The sequence below is a fragment of the Carlito syrichta genome, unplaced genomic scaffold, assembly GCF_000164805.1.
Source record: "Carlito syrichta isolate Samal-C Ts95f unplaced genomic scaffold, Tarsius_syrichta-2.0.1 Scaffold288347, whole genome shotgun sequence".
Taxonomy (NCBI): domain Eukaryota; kingdom Metazoa; phylum Chordata; class Mammalia; order Primates; family Tarsiidae; genus Carlito; species Carlito syrichta.
Window position 1 is genome coordinate 506590 of NW_007232443.1, and position 22328 is coordinate 528917.

Sequence of the window (22328 nt, forward strand, 5' to 3'; positions counted from 1 at the left end):
CACTTTGGGAGGCCGAGGCAAGTGGATTGCCTGAGCCCGCAGGTTCAAGACCAACCTGGGCAACATGGTGAGACCTCGTCTCTACAATAAATCAAAAAATCAGTTGGGTATGGTAGTGCGCGCCTGTAGTTCCGGCTACTTGGAAGGCTGAGGCAGAAGGATCACTGGAACCCAGCAGGTCGACACTGGGGTGGCGGTGAGCGTGCTACTGCACTCTAGCCTGGGCAACAGAGTGAGACTCCAACTCAAAAACAACAACAACAAAAACCCCAACATTTTAAACACTTTTCTTTTTTTAAAAAAGGGAGAGTTGTTTGAAAACAAAATGAAGGAAAATGAAAGCTCTGTGGAAATCAGTGAGAGTGGCCTGGGGGAGAGTCTGGAAGAGGTGACATTTGAGCTGTCTATGAAAGATGAGTAGGGGCAGGATGGGCAGAGCCCAGAGCAGGTTGGTCAGACATCCAGGTGATCCAGCACACCACAGTGAGAGACTGCAGAGATGGAACAGAAGGCCGTGTAGGCAGGTCAAGCCAGGTCTGGTGGGCCAGGTCATGGAAGGCCTTGGCATTCGGGAAAAGAAATGGGGATGTGCGTGTCGGGGACGGGGAGCCTGGGGAGGTTTTAAGGCAGGAAGAGGACCCCAAGGGCCAGGAGACCCAGAGAGGCTCTGAGGGCCAGAGCTCGCCTGATAGAGCAGACAGGACACCACTCACAAGTGATATGTGTGTCACATACCACATCCTGCCCACAAGGAGCCTAGGTCTTCCACAGCTTGGGGCCACAGGTCTCTTAGTCAGTCTCTGGTCTCTCTTGGTTTGGGAATTCAAAATAGAGGAGGACAGTTGGAGGTGGCGAGGGTGATCTCTGAGTTTCGATGGAAATGCATTGGTCATCTCTGCACATCTGTCCAGAGTACGGGTGGGAGCAGACAGGGCAGGAACAGGTAGACCATTCCCCCATCCTCAAGGGGCACCCCCAGGCCAGTTTGAGGCCCAAGTGGAGACTTTTACCAAGAATTGAAAACCTGGGTCACAATTCTCAAGTCACAGGGTCAGGCTCCTGAGTCTGGGTCAGCCTCCAGGGGCCATGTGTGGCAGGAGCTCTTGTGCACGCTGGCCCTCTCCACATCTCTGGCTCTGCTTTTCTTCCCCCACCTGTCTCTGTGTCTGTTGTTGCATCACAATCTCTCCCCATCTCAGTCTCTGTTGGGAATCCCATTTGGGGTTCTCGGGGGCTCAGTGTGGCCTGAGCACAGAAGACACACCAAGCCCTCTCCAAAACATCCCTCTCGGGCTGAGCCATGAGCACCAGTGTGCCGCGGTGTCCCGGCTGGGTGCTTACCTCCCCTCCCCAAGCTCTGCTCCATCCCACCCAGGGCTGGCCAGGGCTGCCGACCCTCTCTGCCTTCCAGACCCTGCTGAGTCGATCCCCACCATCCTGGACGGCTTCCACTCGCAGGAAGTGTGGGCTGGCCATACTGTGGAGCTGCCCTGCACCGCCTCGGGCTACCCGAACCCTGCCATCCGCTGGCTCAAGGATGGCCGGCCCCTTCCGGCTGACAGCCGCTGGACTAAGCGCATCACGGGGCTGACCATCAGCGACCTGAGGACCGAGGACAGCGGCACCTACATCTGTGAGGTCACCAACACCTTTGGCTCAGCAGAGGCCACGGGCATCCTCACGGTCATCGGTGAGTCGGGGAAGCTCCTTCTTCGGCCCTAGTAACCTGTGAGAATATCCCGGGTGACAGGGAAGAGATGAGACCGGCAGCTACTCCAGCCTCTGACCGGTCCCAGGGAATAATCGTGGCCGGTAGAGAAGGCAGTTTGGTGTCCTGGTTTGAAATCAGGAGACCTGCCTTTTAGATCTGGCATTATCACATAGTAACTGACTTTGGGCAGATCACATAAGTGTAACCATCAGCTCAGTGTCCTCTGTAAAATGGAGTAGTGATCCCAGCCTTCCTGCCTCCCAGAGGTCACAAGACTCAAATGGGCTGAGGAGGGTGATGGTGACACCCTCACCATGAGGGCAGGGCTTCTTGGCTTATGGGTAGGCAGTGGGTGAACTAAGGGAAGTAGTGGTATTCATTAGAGAGATGTATGTCCCCATCCTGGGATGACATTCAGAATATTTAACCATAAAGGATAGGGACTGATCAATCAGATCAGGCACTGGGCAGAAACAACCAAGTCAGCTGTACCAGGAACTTCCAGCTGGATGCCAGCTATGGTCTTTCCTGCTCCTCCCCACTCCTCTCCTGAGGTCCAAGGAGCTGGTGTGGAGAGCAGGCAGCCTGAGCAGACCCCTCCTACTGGTGGGCCCCCAGGCAGAGAAGGGAGATGCAGAGGGGCTAATACCAGGGAAAGAGTCCTGAATGAGGACTGGTGAGACCCAGGGTCAGCCCATCCCCTACCCCACCACTGCCCCTTCCTTGTGTGACCGGCCTCAGGTTCCCCATCTGTGAAATGAAGAGGATCTTTCTAGCTCTGACACCCCAAGTCTGACTCTCTGAGTTGCCTGCCCTCTAGACTATGGCGGGGCTAGAACTGGAGACCCTTGGAGGCCATCCCACACCTCACGGGACAGCAATAGCTTGGGTCCCTGTGCCTGATGACGTATTGAGGGTCATTCAGCATGGGAGGTGGAAAGAGACCATCCAGAGGGGAATCCCACCTCCCACGCTGCAGAAAGGTCACTCTGCCGTGAAGGCTGACCAAGGAAGCTCTCCCCCAACTCCCAGCCATGTCATGAGCCTAAGGCAGCAGGGCTGCACACCCTCAGATGGAGAGAACCACAGCAGAGCCCACCCCCACCTCCTGGGCCTGGTGTCTAACTCCCTCAGCCCAGACATAGGCCTGTCTCCTTCCCACAGCCAAGGGGGTCTTGACAGCTGGAGTGTACTTCTCACAGAGCCAGGAATGGGCCCTCCGCACATGAGTTCACCATAAAACAGGAAGAGCAGAAAGACCCTCCCAGAAACGCTCTGGGCATGGCAATGCATGGTACAAGTGCATAGTTGAGATGCTGAACACCCTGCTTCAGGGGCTGGAGCTCCTCTTGTACAAACCAGCCCCAGACAGCAGAGCAGACAGATGGAAGGGCCAGGACTGGCAGTCCCCCTTCTTGCCCTAAGCACTATCCAAAAAGGCTTAATCTAACATTACCCCCACTTCCTTCCCCTCCTGGCTGTTACACACACACACATACACACACACACACACACACACACACTCAGAAAATAGGTCAGAAGAGCAACACCCCCCCCATTAATCCTTGGAAATTCAGTAAACCTGGCGGTAGGTCAATGTGGCATCCATAGCTCTTACCCCAGCACATCTAGGCAAGCAGTACACTCACAGACACAGGCACACATGTTGGAAATTCACACGCCTGCTTCCCACACACACCTGCACACACATGTTATGCCCACACACATGCACAGATGCACGCCTCCTTCCCCATGGCAGGCTCCTATCCAGATTCGCTCACACAGAGGTACCATGAGCTGCTGCCTCCACTGTGCACACACCCACACTGCCCCTGGATGCGTCTCCTCTGACCCTCACCTCTCCTCACAGTGACTGGCTGGGCCATCAAGTTCAAGGGGAGGCAGTCCAGCTTCTCTCCATCCTTGAGCCTCCCCACAGCCTCTCTCTGCCAGGTTGCCCCTACTCTGCCACAAAGCCCCCTGCCCATCTTGGCCGCCACGCCCGTACAGGGGCCGGCAGAGCTCTGGGAACTCTGGCTGGTGACTGGGACGAGCAGAAGGCCACCTGCCTCGTTGTGCACTGACGTTTCCTGGGCAGGGGCAGAGGCGCTGGGGAACGAGCAGGGAAAGTCAAGCGTGAAGTCATGTCTGCTTTGGCTGTGCCCAACCTACATGGGCCTGCAGTCTTTCCCTCTCCTGCAGGCTGCCTCACCAGGGGTACCAAGCTCCCACAGCCAGAGCCCCATGTACAGAACCCCTAGCCCATAGATATCACGGAGAGGCCAGGTCCTCAAGGGCCTTGAATGCCACCCAGAGTTGTTGGAAGTCATGAAAGTTCTGAGCAGGGAGCTGGTGTGGGGAGCAGGCGGCCTAAGCAGGCCCCCAGGCAGGTAAAGAAGATAGATGCAGAGGGGCTAATACTAGGGACTGGTGAGACCTCGGGGCAGCCCTTCCCCCACTGGGAGGTGGCCAGTGAGGGCCAGAGGGAGGCAGGAGAAGAGAGGCAGGGAGGAGGCCACTCCGTGGATCTTGGCCAGGAGCTGCAGGCCTGCAGCAGGGCAGTGGCAGTGGGAACAGCAAGAGAGAGTCCTTTAGAAGAAATCTGACCAGCAACAGGCAAAGGTGTATTATCTCTATGGGCATGGGAAACAGCTGGCTGGGGCAAGATGCCTCCCTGACTTCTGGGGTAGGTGATGGAGAGGATGATGAGCTGGTCAGGTTCATCCTCTTCAGTGAGCCGGGGAAGGCTTGCAGGCCCACCTGGGCAAAGGGACATGCTTCAGGGAAGCGCAGGCCATCAGAACAAGAGGTGCAGAGAGATCCCCTGCCCGACTTGGCCACTTAACCAATGAGTCATCTGAGGCCAGGAGCAGAAAATCCCCCAGCCCAGCCCAGCCCACACAAGCATCTGGATGCAGAACCTAGGCCTTTCATGAGCACCACCTACCCCAGCCATACTCCCTCCACAGTGAGCCCTTTATCTGTTCCTCCCCCTTTCCCCCTCTTATCTCCCGGCCCGGCCCAGATCCCCTTCATGTGACCCTGACACCAAAGAAGCTGAAGACCGGCATTGGCAGCACGGTCATCCTCTCCTGTGCCCTGACGGGCTCCCCGGAATTCACCATCCACTGGTACCGCAACACCGAGCTGGTGCTGCCCAATGAGGCCATCTCCATCCGCGGACTCAGCAACGAGACCCTCCTCATCACCTCGGCCCAAAAGAGCCATTCTGGGGCCTACCAATGCTTCGCCACCCGCAAAGCCCAGACCGCCCAGGACTTCGCCATCATCGCTCTGGAGGGTGAGCCAGGACAATAGCACAATGGGGGCGCGGCGGGTTTGGGGCTGCCGAGCTCTCTCTCTCCCTCCCTCCTGCCGAGGGGTAACAATGCCAGCAAGCATCTATCCAGAGCTCACTACATACCAGACAGGTGCACCATCTCACTTAATCCTCCCAAGGGGCCCCTTTGATTGCTACCTATTTTGTGCTTGGGGAAACTGAGGTTTCAGTCACTTGCCCAAGGTCACACAGCTCTGCCCAAGGAACATAGCAGGGATTTGAACTCAGGTCTCTTACCTGTCATACTATATTGCCTCTGCACTCCGAAGTTACTGGAACTTGACTATCAAAGAGATCTTCCAAAGACTGGACTTCCAACCTCTGAACTTTTGACTCCTCCTCCTACCTGAGGCCACTTCACAGCAGGCTCTGTTTCTTACCAGGGGCCCGGATGGAATTAGAGATCTTAGAGGACAGCCACTGATGCCCCGTTGAAAACAGGAAAAAAAGGAAAGAGGAAGGGGAGGGGCCAGAGGCAGAATGACCCTCCCCCCATCCCATAAGCTCTCCCAAGCTCTGCCAGGCACCAGGCTCCCCTTTCTCTCCCCACCCCCTGTTAGATAAGGATGTCCCCCCAGAAATGCGGACAGGGGCTGGCAGACTGGCCAAGACTTGAATTAACGTCAGTCAGCATTTTGGTGTGACATGCAGATAGGATGTAAAGAATGCCATGTTACATTCGCATTCCCTTTTTCTTTTCTTTTAAAGTACTTAATGCCTATTTTAATCCTTTACTACACTCCTGTGCAGAAGGACGGCCAGGGTTAATAATTACATCTCCACGTTCCACGCGAGGCAGCTGGGGCATGGAGGTTAATTGTCTAGTCCAAGGTTATTCAGTTAGCCAAGACTTAAGGCCAGGCCAAGGCTCCCCACCCCCACTGCCTCTGTGCACTTTCAGCCTCCGACTGAAGGCCTTTTGCTAACAGGGTTGTAGCACTGACACCCCCTCCTGCGGCCATGGTCACGTGCAAAGAGGACAGAACTCAGGCCGGGCGCTGGACACGTGGTTCATACAGTTAACTTCTGAGCCTCTGTGTCTCCATTAATCAAGGAGGAGTTGAGGAGCTAGCGTTTATTAAGTCCTCACAAAGCATTGTGCTAATCATCTTAAGGGCATTAATTCATCTCATCTTCACAATATCCATACGAGGTGGGCATAATCATTATCGTCGTTATCCCTGTCCTCCCCCAGTAAGACAGGAACAACTCGGAGAGGTTAAGTCACCAGCCCAAAGACACAGCGCCAACTGGTGGTGGAGGGAGAGTGCAAACCCCAGAGTCTTAATCCGTGAGCAACAGTACCCACCTCGCGGGGCTGTGGACCGCCAATGAACTGATGTTCGAGAAAACGATTTGCTTTGCCTCCTCCCCATGCCAAGGTGGGGTGGCCTGGGGGGACGGTCTCTCCGTGGCTCGGTGACCCTGAAGGGGGCTCCTCGCTCCCTGCAGACGGCACGCCCCGCATCGTCTCGTCCTTCAGCGAGAAGGTGGTCAACCCCGGGGAGCAGTTCTCACTGATGTGTGCGGCCAAGGGCGCCCCTCCCCCCACGGTCACCTGGGCCCTAGACGACGAACCCATCGTGCGGGACGGCAGCCACCGCACCAACCAGTACACCATGTCGGACGGCACCACCATCAGCCACATGAACGTCACGGGCCCCCAGATCCGCGACGGGGGCGTGTACCGGTGCACGGCGCGGAACTCGGTGGGCAGTGCTGAATATCAGGCGCGAATAAACGTAAGAGGTGCCTGTCTACATTTAAATATCAGAATAGGTTTTTGAGTTCCTTTGCCATCTCTGTGGTTACCATTATTCTTGTGGTGATTAGTACTTAGTATCAATTGTCATTTTGATTTTAGTAGAGGTCTCTCTCCTCTCTCTCGTCCGTCCCCTTTCTTACCCTCCGTGAGCCCCATCATTCATTCTCGTGTGCGTGTGTGTCCGGTACTATTCACCCTCATTCACATCCCCACCATTCTTCTCCTTCCTCCTGCTCTCCAGAAATCTCCCTCCACCTTCTAGTCTATCCCCCTTCCAGCTCAGAGGAGAGGGCAGGAGGGTGACCAGATGGAGGCCCACACTTCTCATGTGGGGTCGGAGACCGACACAGTTGAATTTAGCCCATCCTTTGAGGCCCATCAATCCCCCTGGGCCCCAGGCACACTACGCACCTGCTGGCCTTGCAAAGTCAAAGGACAGGGCAGGGACCCAGGGCGAGGCTTGGCCTTTAATTTGAGTGCCGGCAAGCTGTGCTCCCGGTGTCCTCCTTCGGAGATAGTCCCAAATGGTACAGAAGCCCCGGATGCTCCCTGAGGTATAAACACAACCAGGAGCCAGGGTGTCATCTTCTCCCCGCTAGACTCAAGCATTCAAGAGTATGAGACTGAGGCCAGGTGGGGTGTCCCAAGGCAGGTAGCCTCGAAATGTAGGGGAAGGATCCTAGGGATTGTTCCTGTATCTCAGTTCTCCAAGTCACTGTGGTGAGAACAGAGTCTCCTCTGAAACTGTCTGCAGCCCTGTGGGGTCTGACTGTTCCTCATCTGACCCTACCAATGGCCCCGACCCAAGAGCAGAGGAGAAGAGGGTAGCAGAGAGGGAAGGGGAACTGGTCCTCAGGCACTAGTGGTTGCTACAGGGAGCAGGGAGGGAGAGTGGAGGACAAGGCTCATTTAAATTCACCCGTGCTGGGTCTCTGAACTCACACGGAAAGTGTGGGCCTCCCGTCTGGTCACCCTCCTGCCCTCTCCTCTGAGCTGGAAGGGGACAGAGCTGTGGGGCCCTGGAAGAATTCCTTGTCTGGCCCTCATCTTCTGGATGGAGACTTGAGGCTCAGAAAGGGTTTCATACCCCCTGGAGCACTGTCCTTGCTTGGTGGCCTCTGAGCCCCCTTCACAATCCTCACGTTGCCATCTGCTCAACTGACCCAGTTGAGGACACTCCCTCCCCCAAGCCAGTGTGATCAGAGCCCCCTTTATAGCCCCATCTCAAGGGACCCATTGAAAGAAAATCATCAACTCATGCAGTGAAGACCTTTCTGTTCCTTTGGTAGTTAACGCATATGAGATCCTTTGGGGTATATGACCAATATGAACAAGTAGAATGGAAATAACAAAATCTCCACACTTCCACTTCAACCCCCAAATCTAAGTCTCCCCAGAAACGAGGGCTCATCCTCCCAGTCCCAGTCACTTCTTGGTGAGGCTGCAGTCTGGTCATATCCCTGTCCCTCTGGGGAGAGGCTCTTGCCCCAGGCACAGATATATTGTGTCTGTTTGCGGTTATTTGAAGCTAGTAACCGTGAGTGCTGGAGAGACCATGGGGGCCTCCAATTCCAGCCTCTGCCTTTAACCTTATGAAAAGGCGCCCCTTCCCCCCGCCCGAAAGTCTCAGGGGCCAAGCGACTGAGCAGAGCACCTCAGGGCGGTGCCCAGCTGCCCCTGGCTAACAGCACCACATGCCCTCCTCTCCTCCTCCTCCCTCCTGACTCCTGCCCAGGCCCCCCCAGCATCCGGGCGATGAGGAACATCACGGCTGTCGCCGGGCGGGACACCCTTATCAACTGCAGGGTCATCGGCTACCCCTACTACTCCATCAAGTGGTACAAGGACGCCCTGCTGCTGCCAGACAATCACCGCCAGGTGGTGTTTGAGAACGGGACCCTCAAGCTGACCGACGTGCAGAAGGGCATGGATGAGGGGGAGTATCTGTGCAGCGTCCTCATCCAGCCACAGCTCTCCATCAGCCAGAGTGTCCACGTGGCCGTCAAAGGTAGGCCTCCCTCCCCAGCTGTCAAAGGTAGACATGGTATATCCATGCCTAGGGCAAGAACCGCTCCCCTAGAGGGACAGGGGCAAGAGAGGCCCCAGCCCGGCATTTGGAAGAAAGAGGCAGGGTAGGAGATTGGGGGTGGACACAGAAGGCCGTGAGTACCTCTACATCTGGGTTTCTCCTCAGGCTGTAGGACGAGGCTGCACACACCCCAGGGGTGTGAGGGGTCAGTTACAGACAAAGATGTCACCTTCTGCTCAAGAGGTCCAGGTCAGAGATGGTGGACTGCCTCAGGCCCCAAATGTCAGGATGGCACCCCCAGGAGCTCAGCAGGGCTACACAGGAGATCAGCAACAGACCAGGGAGGAGAGCACATGCTGGTAGAATGGAAATGACAAAATCTTCACACTTCCACTTCAACCCCCAAATCTAAATCTCTCCAGAAACGAGGGCTTGTCCTCCCAATCCCAGTCACTTCTTGGTGAGGCTGCCGTCTGGTCATATCCCTGACTCTCTCCTGGGTCACACACTGGCCACCCCAGCTGCTTTGACAGGATTGGGAAGGTCTTTCCATCTGGTAGTGCTGCTTTGAGGTCTGGAAGGCTCTGTCGGGTCTTAAACACCTCCTCCCTCCTTGCTCACCTGGTTGGAGTCTGTATTTCCTTTTTTTTTTTTAATTTTATTTGTTATTTTAAAGACGTGGAATACAATTCAGGTTAGGCATACAAATGTTCATTATTGGGGTCTGTATTTCATGCCTGGTACAGGGTAGCCATTCAGCAAGTCTGGCCAAATGAAAGAATGACTATATACAAGCACGTGGGTCAATGTGTGGTCTGGGGCTGTGCAGGTGTACAAAGCCCCCAAATACATTCTTTGGGACTGGCCTGGAGACTGGACAGTGTGTGAGGGGAGGTGGCCTGTTGCTCTGGGGGTAGGATGGAAAGGGGGATCCTGCCATACCTGACTAAGAGAGGTTAGTGAACAACAGGTAGCGGGGGGAGGTCACTGAGCCAGCCACGGCTGTGATGAGTAAAAGACTTATATCTCTTTCTAAAGAGCATTGGGACGGTAAGTGCACAAGCTGTCCTCTGCAGCCATAGGCAGGAAGCATGAAGATCCCAGGCCTTCAACCAGGTCTCCAGCCACAGCCTGGGCTCTCGCACCAGGCTGCAATCATGATACTAGTCTGACAGCACTGTGGAGAGCCCACTGCATGCCAGTCACATGCAGTCAATGCTCTATACGCGTTGTTCTGTCCAACCCCACAGCTACCCACTTACCTGAGGCAGGTACCAAGTCATCCTCAATTTCCAGGCGTAAATCTGAGGCATGGGAAACTTAAGTAAATTACCATGTGGAGTCAGAATTTTTCTCAGGTCTGAACAACTCCAGAACCTGGCGCCGACCCAAAATGGCCTAGAGCGGGGGAAGGACAGACTCAAGAAAGGAGTGTTTGCCCCACACCCCACCTCAGGAGTCAATAAATAGAGCTTCTGGGAGCAGCTGGCGGGGAGATGGAAGAGACAGAGTCCTCGAGAACTCTGACAGTCCTGTCACCCGCGGATCTTCCCTCTCCTCTGTCACCCCAGGGAAGAGGGGAGGAGAACCTGGGGAGACCCTGCCCCATATCCCCAAGGGTAGAGAGGGAAAGACAGCATTAACTGGGAGGAGAAAGCTAGGCAGGGGCTCCTGGAAGGAAGAAAAAGAGGGGTCCAGGCTGCAGAGAGGCCCTGATTCAGGGGACGACTGCATGGGTCCCAGAAGCCAGACTTCTTCTTTGCCCCAAGACTTCTAGCGGGATAGAGCAGGGGCACTGTCAGCAGGAAGAAGGATGCCTGGGAAAAGGGAGAGTTTGCAGGAACAGATGCTGCATTTGGCTTTGACCCTTCAAGCATGTGATGACAATGGGACGTCCAGTGGAAAGGCTGGTGGGCAGCTGCAGAAAGTGAACAGTGGCAGTAAGAGGCTGGGTCAGTACTTCTCCCCATGCCCCTTGTCATTCGTGCACAGGGGTTGTGTCACGCGCATCCTGTGTACCCCTACCTGCCTGGTGTCAGACAGTGTGTGCTTTGAACTGAAACCAAGACATGAGGCTAGGTTAGAGTGACTCACTGGGAAACTCCACTTTGAACCCAGAGAACCAGAGGCTCTGTGGCCATTTCAGGCCTAGGGAGGAGAGGGGACACCCCACCAGCCCTGCCTCCCTGCTACCCTGCTGTTGCATCCCAGCCAGGCTGAGGGGCACCTTGGCCACCTTCTCAGCCTAATGCCTCTGCCTAGCCCAAGGCCTTACCATGCTAGTAGGAACCTCACACCCCCAGGCTACATCACACCCGGGCATCCAGGACAAGTCAACTTGGTGTCAGCGGCATACTGCATAGCCTGCCTACCCCACCCAGCATCACGGGCCGCCTGTATCCATTTCTGTTAGGAGCAGTGGACCGAGAGTTTACAGTGTAAACATCACATATTAAAACATCTAACCTTTGCTCTACTCTCTTCGCCGGCCTCGCTGGCGAGCATTTGGCCGGGTTTGTTGGCTTTAAAAAAATAATAATAACAGGGCTCCAGCGACCTCGGAGTACTCGGAACATCCTGAAAGCTGCTTCTGCTCATCAATTATTCAGCCCCACTCAGGGAGCGATCAGTCCTAATGAATTGAATCTGATGCATTCCGTCTCAGCGACTTGCCAGGCCTGTTGTGATGGTGCTGGACGACAGTGTCTCCGCAGCCCAGGGAGAGGGGAGGGGAGAGTGTGTGTGAGTTGTGCGTGTGTGTGTTCCTAGAGGACAGAGCCCATGCATCAGCCACGTGTGAACCTGCACCCACAGCACCCAACAAGCTGGGCCTCCTTAAAGCAGGGGCGTGTATGTGTGTATGTGTGCGCGCACATACACACACACACACACACACACACACACACCCATGTCTTCCCCACCCTCAGGGTCTGAAAATTTCCAGAAATCCAGGCCCAGAAGAGGTATAGTCACCTGCTTTCTCTCTAAACCAAGAAGCAGCATTGGGGTGAGGGGCTCTGGGACCCCTTGCCCCCACCTCTCCAAAAGCTCGGCCCTCATCCCTTTTCTTCCCCGATTTCCTCTCCCCACCTCTCCCCACCTCATTAGCATGCACTTTTGCAGAAGAACCCATCAGAGCTGATTATGATCACGCTGCTTGATTAGCTGATGCGCTGTTCCAGGAGCTACCCAAGGAGGGGGGTGGAGGAGGCGCCCCTGGGCATGGCAAGGAGCCCTGACTTGGGTTGGGGAAGAGAGGGATGGGTCCGGGGACAGCTCTCCAGACCCCACTGTACTGCCCGGCTGGAAAGTGCATCCCACCCAAGGACAAGAGCAGAGAGCTAGAAAGTAGAAAAGGGCAAGGTGGGGGTAGGCCAGGACACTGGAAGCACGAGATAAAACTGAAAATCCCCCCATCTCACCCCCACCACTCTGTGGAGCCAAGGACCGGTGGGTAGGGCGTGGCAAAAACCCATGCTGCTCCATGAGCTGGAAAAGCAACTGCTGACTCCATTCCTTCTGGGACTGCTTGTCTTCTAATGAATATTTTAAACACTGAGCTGAAAGAGCAGAGAATGCCCGACATGCATGCACACACATGTGCAGAGAACTGTAGTGAGTACACACGCGTGTGCATGCTGGTACCTATTGCATGCACATGCAACAAATTAACACATTCGACAGGCACACAGGAGCACACACACATATACATGCCTGCTAGCAATTACACACATACCAGTGTTTCCTCTGTGTCACCCTCCTATAAGGCTGCAGTCCTGAGCCAAAAAGGTGGCTGCAGGTGGGACTGTATGACATATTGTCCAAGTGAGCCTGCTGTGGCCCAGCAGGGTGGGAGGAGCAGAGGGGAGAGAGGATGAAGGATGCTTCGAGCACTGCCTGGGCTCTGGCACACATAACACTGGCTGGCAGGGGAGGCGGGCGCTTGTCTCTGGGCATCTGGAGAGATCCTTGGCAGGATGCTACAAGAAGAGCACACAGATCCAACCTAGATTTGGTGACTTTAAAGGCCCCTGTAGCTGAACAATAATGTGGCATCAAAGCATCTCTGGGCACGCGGGCTGAATGTTTAATTAACTAGGAAGGCAGGGCTGCAACCCGGGCCCCTTGGCTTTGGCTCGGTGAAGAAACATCTCCATACCCACGTCTGAGCCTTGGAGGGCCTCTGGAGCCAAACGTGAGCTCCAGGAGCTACCCGAGGAGGGGGTGGAGGAGGTGCTCCTGGCTGATGCCCATCAGGGCCCGGACAGGGAGGTCGTGCCAGCTTCTGTGGAGAGCAAGCAGAAGAGGACACACTCCCAGCCCCACACGAACACCTCGCTCCCAAATGCCCACACTCCCTCCCACACTCGCTCCTCCCTAGCCACTCAGCGCTGAGCTCCAGCATTGCTCAAACCAGCCCCTGACATATGCCTGGGAGCCTGTGCCAGAGACCCTCTCCCACTCCAATGAATGGGCTGAGGGTTTCTGCGTTTATAGGGCTAGAGGGAGGGCCAGTCACCTGACCCTTCCTGTATTGGGTGGAGGTACGAGTTTGGAAGGAACCTACTGGAATCCACGGGAAGGCGGCACAACAGCTGCCGCAGGAAGAAACAACCTTATTGCACTCAGGGGTGGGGGGCACCAAGGATACTGCTGCCCACGACCCTATTTCTTCAGCCAAGGGAGCCGGGAACACAAGAGTGAGCCATCTCCTGTGGGACAGACAGGGCTCATGGTGACAATGGTGATAGTGAAGGTGATGAGGAAGAGGGTGACGATGAAACGCCATCCTTTATTCATTCAGTGACATTTTCTGTGCATCCGTGAGATTCCAGGCACCATTTCAGGTTCTATGACTACACCCATGCGCAAAAAAGACAAAAATCCCTGCCATCGGGGAGTTTACATTTTAGCAGGGAAACGGATCATGCAGTAATTATCTCAAAGATGCCTCATGTCAGGTAAGAGCGGGGCTGAGAAAGCAAGTGTCAGGCTTTTAGAGATTTGTGGATCCAACTCTTCCATTTTGCAGATGAGAAAACTGAGTCTTAGAGGCAGAGACTGTTGTGGTGAGAAGGCGACTTGCCACAGTCACTTGAGTGGGTAGCAGAATCTGGGACCGGCCATCCTGGGCCCCAGGCATGGTTTTTTTCCCATCTCCATGCTATGTGAGCAAAGAAGCCCAGACTCTGCTAGTGGGGGCAGTAAAAAAAAAAAAAAAAAAGACCCTGTCTTTAACAGAGATGACAAGTGACACCTTGAAGCATTTATGGGCTGGGCTGGTGGTCAGCATACATTCCCCTGCACAGCACTCTCAAACAAGTGGTTGTAAAGGCTTTATGGTCACTGGATCCTGCATGGACCATCTCGGTCAGTATGTCTTCTCAGCCACTCTGGTCTCTAGCCTCTGCCATCACAGCACCTTGCTGAAGGTAACTGTGGCCAGAGTAGGGCTTTCAGAGAGAGATCCCTGGGTCGCGGGGCATTCATGCACCCTACACCCAAGGTGTCTGCTGGGAACATGCTAGGACTCAGGGGTAGGAGGCTGACGGGCTTGACTCAACAAAGGAAAGGGCCCATATCACCATTGGGTGCAGGTGGGCGGGGACCCCCCACTTCCAGAGAGATTGTTCTCCCAGAGGTAGAAGTGGACACATAGTCAGTCCTGCCAGTCCCCTGAGCACCGGGGAAGGTGCCACTGACTCGCTGGTCTGAAAACAGCCCCCTGTCTGGGCAGTGGCCGCATACATACAGAAGAGTCCACACACCCTGCTTTGGAGCCCCTGTTCACAGCCCCCCTCCTGGAATTTAGTTATCCCACACAAGAGCCAGGACCCCTAGGCCCCCTCCTCCCTCCAGACCATTCGTGTGTGTTGGACTGTGAGCCTGAATCCATGGGATTCTACGAGCAACTGTGGCCCCAGCACTCGCACCTGCGTTCCTAAGGGGACACTCATAGGCCACAGCTTCACACCTGCCCACTCTCCTGCAGCAGGGGTTGGAGGGGTGGGGAGCCTGCCTGGGGTTTCTGGGAGGTCATCTGGTCATCTGCCTCCCACAGGACACAAGCCCTCTAGGGAGCACTGGGACCACGTCTTCTTCAGGGGCCTCTCAAATACCCATCATTGCTTTTCCTGAAGACCAGAAGGAACGACAGCCCCTAGTTAGCTTCTGCCCCTCAGCTCAGCCTCCCTCTCCCTCGCCCCATATATGTTTGAAAGCATGTGTGTCCTTGAACTCTCCATTCAAATGGCACCTCCTCCGTGAAGCAATGCTCACCCACCTGGATGACGTCTCCCTCTGCTCTGTGTTCAGCGTCTGCTTATCCAGGTTGTGCTTGTCCAATCATTGTTGGGGGAAGAATCTTACCTTCCCTCGTAAGTGAGAAGCTCCCAGAGGCTCTGTCTGTAACTGAAGCATGTTTCTTCTTTCCCCATCCTACACGGAGCATAATGCCTTCCCAGAGCTGGAGGTTCATAAATATTAGATGAATTAGTTAATTAATGAATTAACCTGCCTTAGTAACTTGTCCCATTATCTAAATCCCTTCTTACTGAGAGAGACTGTCTTCTCCTTGCCTGAACTGAAACTCACTGTCTGATTCACTGTCTCTGTCCTCCCTGGCTCTATCCTCAATGAAAATGTAGTGCCCTGGGCATCCTCCCCAGCCTGGCCCTCGGACCCCGCAGCCCTTGGCTTCTCCTCCCTCCGCATAGCCTCCCACCTCCTTGCTTTGCCCTCACGTCCTGCTTCCTAGCCTCTCGTCACTGCCACCGCCTGCTCATGTGCAAGTGTCCACGGGGCTCTTAAATCACAAAGGTCAGTTTGGGGCTAGGATAGCAAGGGCCTGGCCCCCAGGAAGGACCCAGGGAGAAGCTCCAGGCTCCAGAATTCCAGGGCATTAATACGGCATCTTAAGCACCCTCTCATTCTGTATGAGTCCCCTCCTGTGCTCACTTTGCCCCTTGCCCACCTCCCAGGTGAACCTATGAGGTCACCCCAGGATGCGATCTCCAGACGTATTTGCTCATTCATATACTCACCAGGCAAGCATGTATCGGATGCCTACAATTTGTCAGGGGAATAAGTCCTGGTTAGAGAATCCCAGCTCCCAGACTCCCGGGGGTGGCGAGACAGTTATCCTCACTGTTGTGTGATCAGTGCCGTAATCAAAATGTGGGCAGAAGGTTGCAGGGCTGCACAGGAGGAAGATGGGCTTCACAGAAGAGGTGGAGCAGGGTCTGAAAGGATAAGGTGGACTCTTCCTGGAGGCCTGCTGGGAAAGACTTTGGGAAACACTTTGGGCCTTTATGGGAAGGAGGATGGGACCAGACCTCCTTTTTCTAGGCCTAGGGGAAAAAACTGGGCGGCACATCTTGACGTCTGTAACAGTTCCATCCAAAAGCCCAGAAAGACAGGCACTCCTGAAAAACAAGAACCAAAAACTAGGAGGGGGATTAGCAGAGGCCCAAGAAAAGGAATCTGTGGGACGTCTCAATAATGGGCACCGAACCTTGGCTTTGGGCTCCAGAGAAATCTAACTGAAGATGTTTAAGGCCCAAGAAACCACTCAGAATACTGGGGACAAAGAGGCAGCCAGAGATTGGGATGAGGAGATCTGGGTGGTGACCAGAGCTCCAGGAAACCCGGCTGGGTGTGGGGGTTGAGGGGAGACAGGATGAGACGGATGAATGCCTGGCTGTGCTCATCTGGCAGGCTGAGGCATGGGGCTGGGGGCGCTCGAGGGGAGCGACTGGAGCCCAGGCTGCGGCGAAGAGTGATGTGAGAAGGTCAGTGGAGGGCGCTGCTGCGCGTCGTGGAGGCCACGTCCCTCCTGGGTCACTTCCTCCGGACCTAGAGCTCCTGGTCCAGGACTCTCCCAGGGATCAAAGGGCTGCCCATGGGCAGCTTCCTCCTGAGCCCCGAAAGACCTTGGGGTGCAGAGAGGGCCTCGGGCACACATCCGATGCCACCCATCCTTCCCCCTCAGGGCCCATCCTCTGCTGTGGCCGCTCTAGACGGGCCCAGGGAGGAGAGAGCAGGCTTCCAGGGAGGGGTGGGACGCGTGGCTGGGAGAAGGCCAGAGGACTGTGGACAGCCTTGTAATTTAATTATTTGACTGCAGAAAGGAGATCTCATCTACTGGGTGCTCATCCTTGTTAAGCTAATTGTCTGTCTCCTTCACTCTCTTCTCCCCCCACTTGCTGGGGAAGTCGCTGCAGCCTAATTGAGTTATCATAAAGATAATGGCTGATGCTCTAGCCAGAGCCGAGAAAGGAGGATCCATCTCCCAGCGACTCAGGCTCCAGACAGGCCCCCCCCTGGGGCTGAGATGTGGGCAGCCGGGGAAGGAGGGAAGAGCTGCTATCTGGGGGGGTGGAGTAGGTTGTGTGGAGGGTGATTTGCCCGGTGGCATCTAGCCAACTGGTTGTCTCACAGAGGACAGGGCCCCCTCTCCGCTCTTTCCTGCCACCCAAGGGAGCTCACTTATAAGACAAAAGGGTCTCTGGGCCGGGCATGTTTGGGGCTTCCTTAGAGAGGCAACCAAGCAGCATGGTGAAGAGAACTTGGACTTGGAAAGCAGACAGCCCAGGTGTTACCTGGCTGTTACCTGTTAGGAGCAGGGCAACCTAGGGCAATTACTTCTCTGCGCTGGGCCTGTTTTCTCCTCTGTAAAATGGGACATGATTGGTAGGCAGATTCGATGAGATCATGCACATTAAGCGATTGAAACAGTGATGTGAGTCTCCATGCACCTGTCTTAACACTTCTGACAATGGAGAGTGGTAGGGTGGGGGATGGCCCTCTGTGTACAGGCCGTGTATGGGGGACAGCTCCGCGCCAGTCTTTCTCTCTTGCCATCTGGACACCTCGTCTTTATCCCAGGCCCCCAGATTGCGGTGAGATGTACTTCTGGGATGAGAAGGTAGATAGCAGGTGCCGAGGAGTGGCAGGGAAGTCGGAGGGAGAGCTGAGCAGAGATCAGCAGGCCAATGAACGTCAAGAAGCATGTGAGAGGCCGAGCGTGGTGACTCAGTCTGTAATCCCAGCACTTTGGGAGACCAAGGCAGGAGAATCTCTTGAGCCCAGGAGATCTAGACCATCCTAGGCAACATAGTGAGACCTCATCTCTACAAAAAATCAAAAACTTAGTCAGGCGTGGAGGTGCACACCTGTAATGCCAGCTGTTCAGGAAGCTGAGGCAGAAGGATCATCTGAGTCTAGGAGGTAGAGGCTGCAGTGAGCCGTGATCCTGACACAGCACTCCAACCTTTTGAGGGAAATCCTGACTCCACCCCTCCCCAAAAAACATGCCAGTCAAATTCCAGGACAAATTGTAGACAGAGACAGCAGGTCCAGGCCTGACTGGGTGGAGAGGGAGCTGGGCACAATGGCAGGGCATCCAGGCACACCAGGAGATTGCACGCATATAGAAGGTCAGGCACCAGTGCCCCGGGGAGCGCTATGCAGGACCTGCCCCAGAGCCCCCACGTGAGGTGGGCAAGGCGGTGTGGCCAGGCTGGGGCACATGGGACCTGACAGCAGCACCCCTCTTGCCTTCCCAGTGCCCCCCCTGATCCAGCCCTTCGAGTTCCCACCCGCCTCCATCGGCCAGCTGCTCTACATTCCCTGCGTGGTGTCCTCGGGGGACATGCCCATCCGCATCACCTGGAGGAAGGACGGCCAGGTGATCATCTCAGGCTCGGGCGTGACCATTGAGAGCAAGGAATTCATGAGCTCCCTGCAGATCTCCAGCGTGTCCCTCAAGCACAACGGCAACTACACGTGCATCGCCAGCAATGCCGCAGCCACCGTGAGCAGGGAGCGCCAGCTTATCGTGCGCGGTGAGCAGGAACAGGCCGGCCGCGGGGGAGGAAGACGCCAGCCCTGTCTTCGGCTACCACGGTCGTTCTAGATTTCCAGTGTCACCCGGAAGGTTGACTCCAGGAGGGCCCTTCAAGATCAAGAGGTCCAAACCTGTATTTTCCAGGGCGGGACACCGAGGCCCTGAGCAGAGGAGACATGTGCTAAGTTAGTCATTGGCAAAGGCAGGATTGGAACTCAGAACTCCCAACTCCCAACCCCATACTCGGCAAAAGCTCTCAGTATCCTGGGTTTCTGAAACTGCCTGCTCCCAGCTTTATAACGGCCCAGGGAGAGTTCCCCTGGAGTGTAAGGTGCCCCAAGTCCTAGGAGACCTAGCAGAGGCTAAGTTGATCTGTTTCTCCCTACCATCCCCACTTCTGCAGTGCCCCCTCGGTTTGTGGTGCAGCCCAACAACCAGGATGGCATCTACGGCAAAGCTGGCGTGCTCAACTGCTCGGTGGACGGCTACCCTCCGCCCAAGGTCATGTGGAAGCACGCCAAGGGTAAGCTCCCCATCCAGCCAGACTTTTCAATCAGGCGGGGGGTGGAGGAGGTGCTGGGGGAGGATGCTCTGTTGGCATCTGCGTCTGTTCCCCATGTGCAGCTCCTAGCCCTGGGTGGGAGTCCTGGGTTCTCAGCCTTAGCGGACCCCAGGCTGCACCTGATGTGGCGGTCATCCTCAGCCACCCTTAGGGGTCTGTGGACCAGGGACAGCCATCATGCTGACTCTGTGAGCCCCTCTCCCTCCTTCCAGACCTAGAGCTCAGTGTACATCTACTTTCCCTATCTGGGGGGCCCAGAGCCTCCATGCCTCCTGCTTCTCACCAGTCAACCTATTCGAGAATCTTGGTCCTGCTTGGAGTTCAACTTCACCCCTAGAACACATCTGCCTTCTGACTAAGGCCCGTACCCGAGACTGTATTCACTGAGGGGATACAGGGAGCATAGGGTCCCTTGGAGGGTGTGGGCTACTCTCCCAGGCCTGGTTGTTAAAGGACTCAGTCTTTTCTGCCTGCTGCCAAGTGGCCCGCAAACAACTCTTTCGTCCCCTGCAAGGAATTCACCCCAAAGAAGCTCAGTGCCACAGTGGTCATTGAACTGAGACTCCCAACCCCATCTCCTTGCTTCAGAGCTGGGCCAGACCTCTGGGTGGGGGGGCGGGATCTCTGGGAGGGGCAGACCTCTGGGGGCGTCTTTCCTGTCAGCCAGTGGACTGGTGGCCTCAGCAGTGGGGGAAGGTGCAGCTCCGCTACAAAATGGCCCTAGATCAGCAAGAGAAAGTTTTCAGGGCCGTTCCTGAGGCACTCTCCCAGCTTGGCCCCTGGCACAGATCCCAGCCCTCCTAACCGCCGCCTCCTTCCAGGAAGCGGGAACCCCCAGCAGTACCACCCAGTGCCCCTCACCGGCCGCATCCAGATCCTGCCCAACAGCTCGCTGCTGATCCGCCACGTCCTAGAGGAGGACATCGGCTACTACCTCTGCCAGGCCAGCAATGGTGTGGGCACCGACATCAGCAAGTCCATGTTCCTCACGGTCAAGAGTGAGTCCTGCCCCCACGCGGCCCCCTCCGCACCCCCAGTCACAGCCAAGGCCCGTCTCTGCACTCTCCCTGCCTACCCTTGGTTTCCATTGTTCTAGGAAGGGAAGGCAGGCAGGACTTCTAGTCAGAGCTGGGCTTGGGACCGTCAGACGGGGCATTCGAAAGCACTCCCTCTGAAACAGGGGCCTCAACCTGAAAGGCCCCAATCCACCCCATGATTTGCTCTACTGAAATATCTTGTAGCTGGCTCACGCCTGTAATCCCAACGCTTTGAGAGGCGGAGGTGGGAGGACTTCTTGAGCCCAGGAGTTCAAGAGTAGCCTGGACAACAAAGCAAGACCTCATTCCTACCAAAAAATAAATCAAAAATTTAGCCGGGCACGGTGGCGTGCACCTTTGGTTCCAGCTACTTGGGAGGCTGAAGCAGAAGGATCTCCTGAGCCCAGGAGATTGAGGCTACAGTGAGCTGTGATGGTGCCACTGCACTCCAGCCTGGTCTACACCCAACTCAAACAAAATAAAATAGAAATATCAGGTGACATCTATAGATTGGCAATTTAATCTGAATATTCATATCAAACCATTTATTTTTGCTACTTAACAGTCACCTGCTGTGTACAATCTGTTTATGGCTTAGAAAGGAAAATACCATATACACGCTGTAGGAGAAAGGCCTAGGATCAGAAAACCTGGGATCCAATTCTAGGTCTACCTCATGAGCTGTGTGACCTTAGGCAAGTCACTTCACCTCTCTGTGCTCCAGTTTCCTCACCTGTGCTAAATAGCCATTCCCAGCCCACCTCCCTCGGAAAATTATGAATAAGGCAAGAACTGATCATGGAAAGAGGAGAATGTGTCAGGCACGGTGGCTCATGCTTATAATCTCAGCACTTTGGGAGGCCGAGGGGAGAGAATTGCCTGAGCCCACGGGTTTGAGACCAGCCTGGGCAACTTGATGAGACCTCATCTCTACAATAAATCAAAAAAATTAGTCAGGCATGGCGATGCATGCCTGTAGTTCCAGCTACTTGGAAGGCGGAGGCAGAAGGATCACCTGAGCCCAGCAGGTTGAGGCTGCAGTGGCCAGGAGCATGCCACTGCCCTCCAGCCTGGGTGATAGAGTGAGCCTCTGACTTAAAAAAAAAAAGTAAAGAGGAAGAAGCCGAGGATGCTTCAGAAAAGCCAAAGGAGCAATACTCATAACACCATGCTATAACTACAGTTTCTAACCTCCCAGATCCAGAGCCGGCCTGGGAAGTGCAGTGTTTATTTGCTATCCCAAAATTCTGTTAAGTCACACACAGACATTCCTACTGGGTGCCACACCCTTGCGGTCTGTATAATGGGTCCCTAAGAGTTGTGTCGGAAGGACGGTGTCTGTCTGGCCCTGTGTCAGGACACAGAGGGCAGCGTTCAGAGCCTGAGTTTCAGCGTCTGACCTGGTCAAGGGTGAATCTGGGAGCTGTGACTTCATCACTTTATGATGCGATGCGTGTACTTGGCCGTGTGTCTCTTCATTTTTCTGTGTATACAACGGGGTCACTCTAGTATCTTCCCCGTTATGTTTCGTATCAAGAATAAGTCAGAGGATATATATATACAGCCGCCAGTGTGGTAGCTGGCTGCCCGAGACTGAGCCCATTGTTACTCAGGGCGGTCATCCCCCCAGGGTCTGGCAGGAATGGCTGCCCACAGCAGTGCCCGTGTGTGGTCCGCCCAACAACTCCCCAGAGTCCCCTGCTTTAAGAATCATGGCTTCGTTATCGCTTGCCAAACCCATGTTCAGCTTAGCACAAGACAGGGAAGCCCCAGCGATCGATGTTCTAGGAGCTCCGAGCCAGAATCCCCGCCCTGGGGAGCTATCAAAAAGCACTATCAAAAAGCACTATCAAAAAGCACTTTGTCCTTAATAAAACCAGGCAATCAATCTACATCCCTCAGCCAGGGAGGACTTTGCTAATTCTGGCTGCGTGAGGCAAGAGGAAGAGGAGAGGCAGCTCTGCAACTATCCTTAGTGTCTGATCCTTATCTCCGCACTGTCAGCAGAGAGATGAGCCCAAACACTTCTCAGAGTCT

The 22328-nt window shown here is 55.1% G+C and overlaps 1 protein-coding gene across 1 annotated transcript in view; it reads left to right on the top strand.

The window, feature by feature from the left end:
• DSCAML1 (DS cell adhesion molecule like 1) overlaps positions 1 to 22328 on the top strand; it is a 348081-nt gene that overhangs the window by 251490 nt on the left and 74263 nt on the right. Inside the window, 7 exon segments of the mRNA XM_021710263.1 lie at positions 1412 to 1690; positions 4737 to 5012; positions 6504 to 6800; positions 8552 to 8824; positions 18412 to 18690; positions 19096 to 19215; positions 20076 to 20252. Of these exon segments, the coding sequence (XP_021565938.1) occupies positions 1412 to 1690; positions 4737 to 5012; positions 6504 to 6800; positions 8552 to 8824; positions 18412 to 18690; positions 19096 to 19215; positions 20076 to 20252 (1701 nt within the window).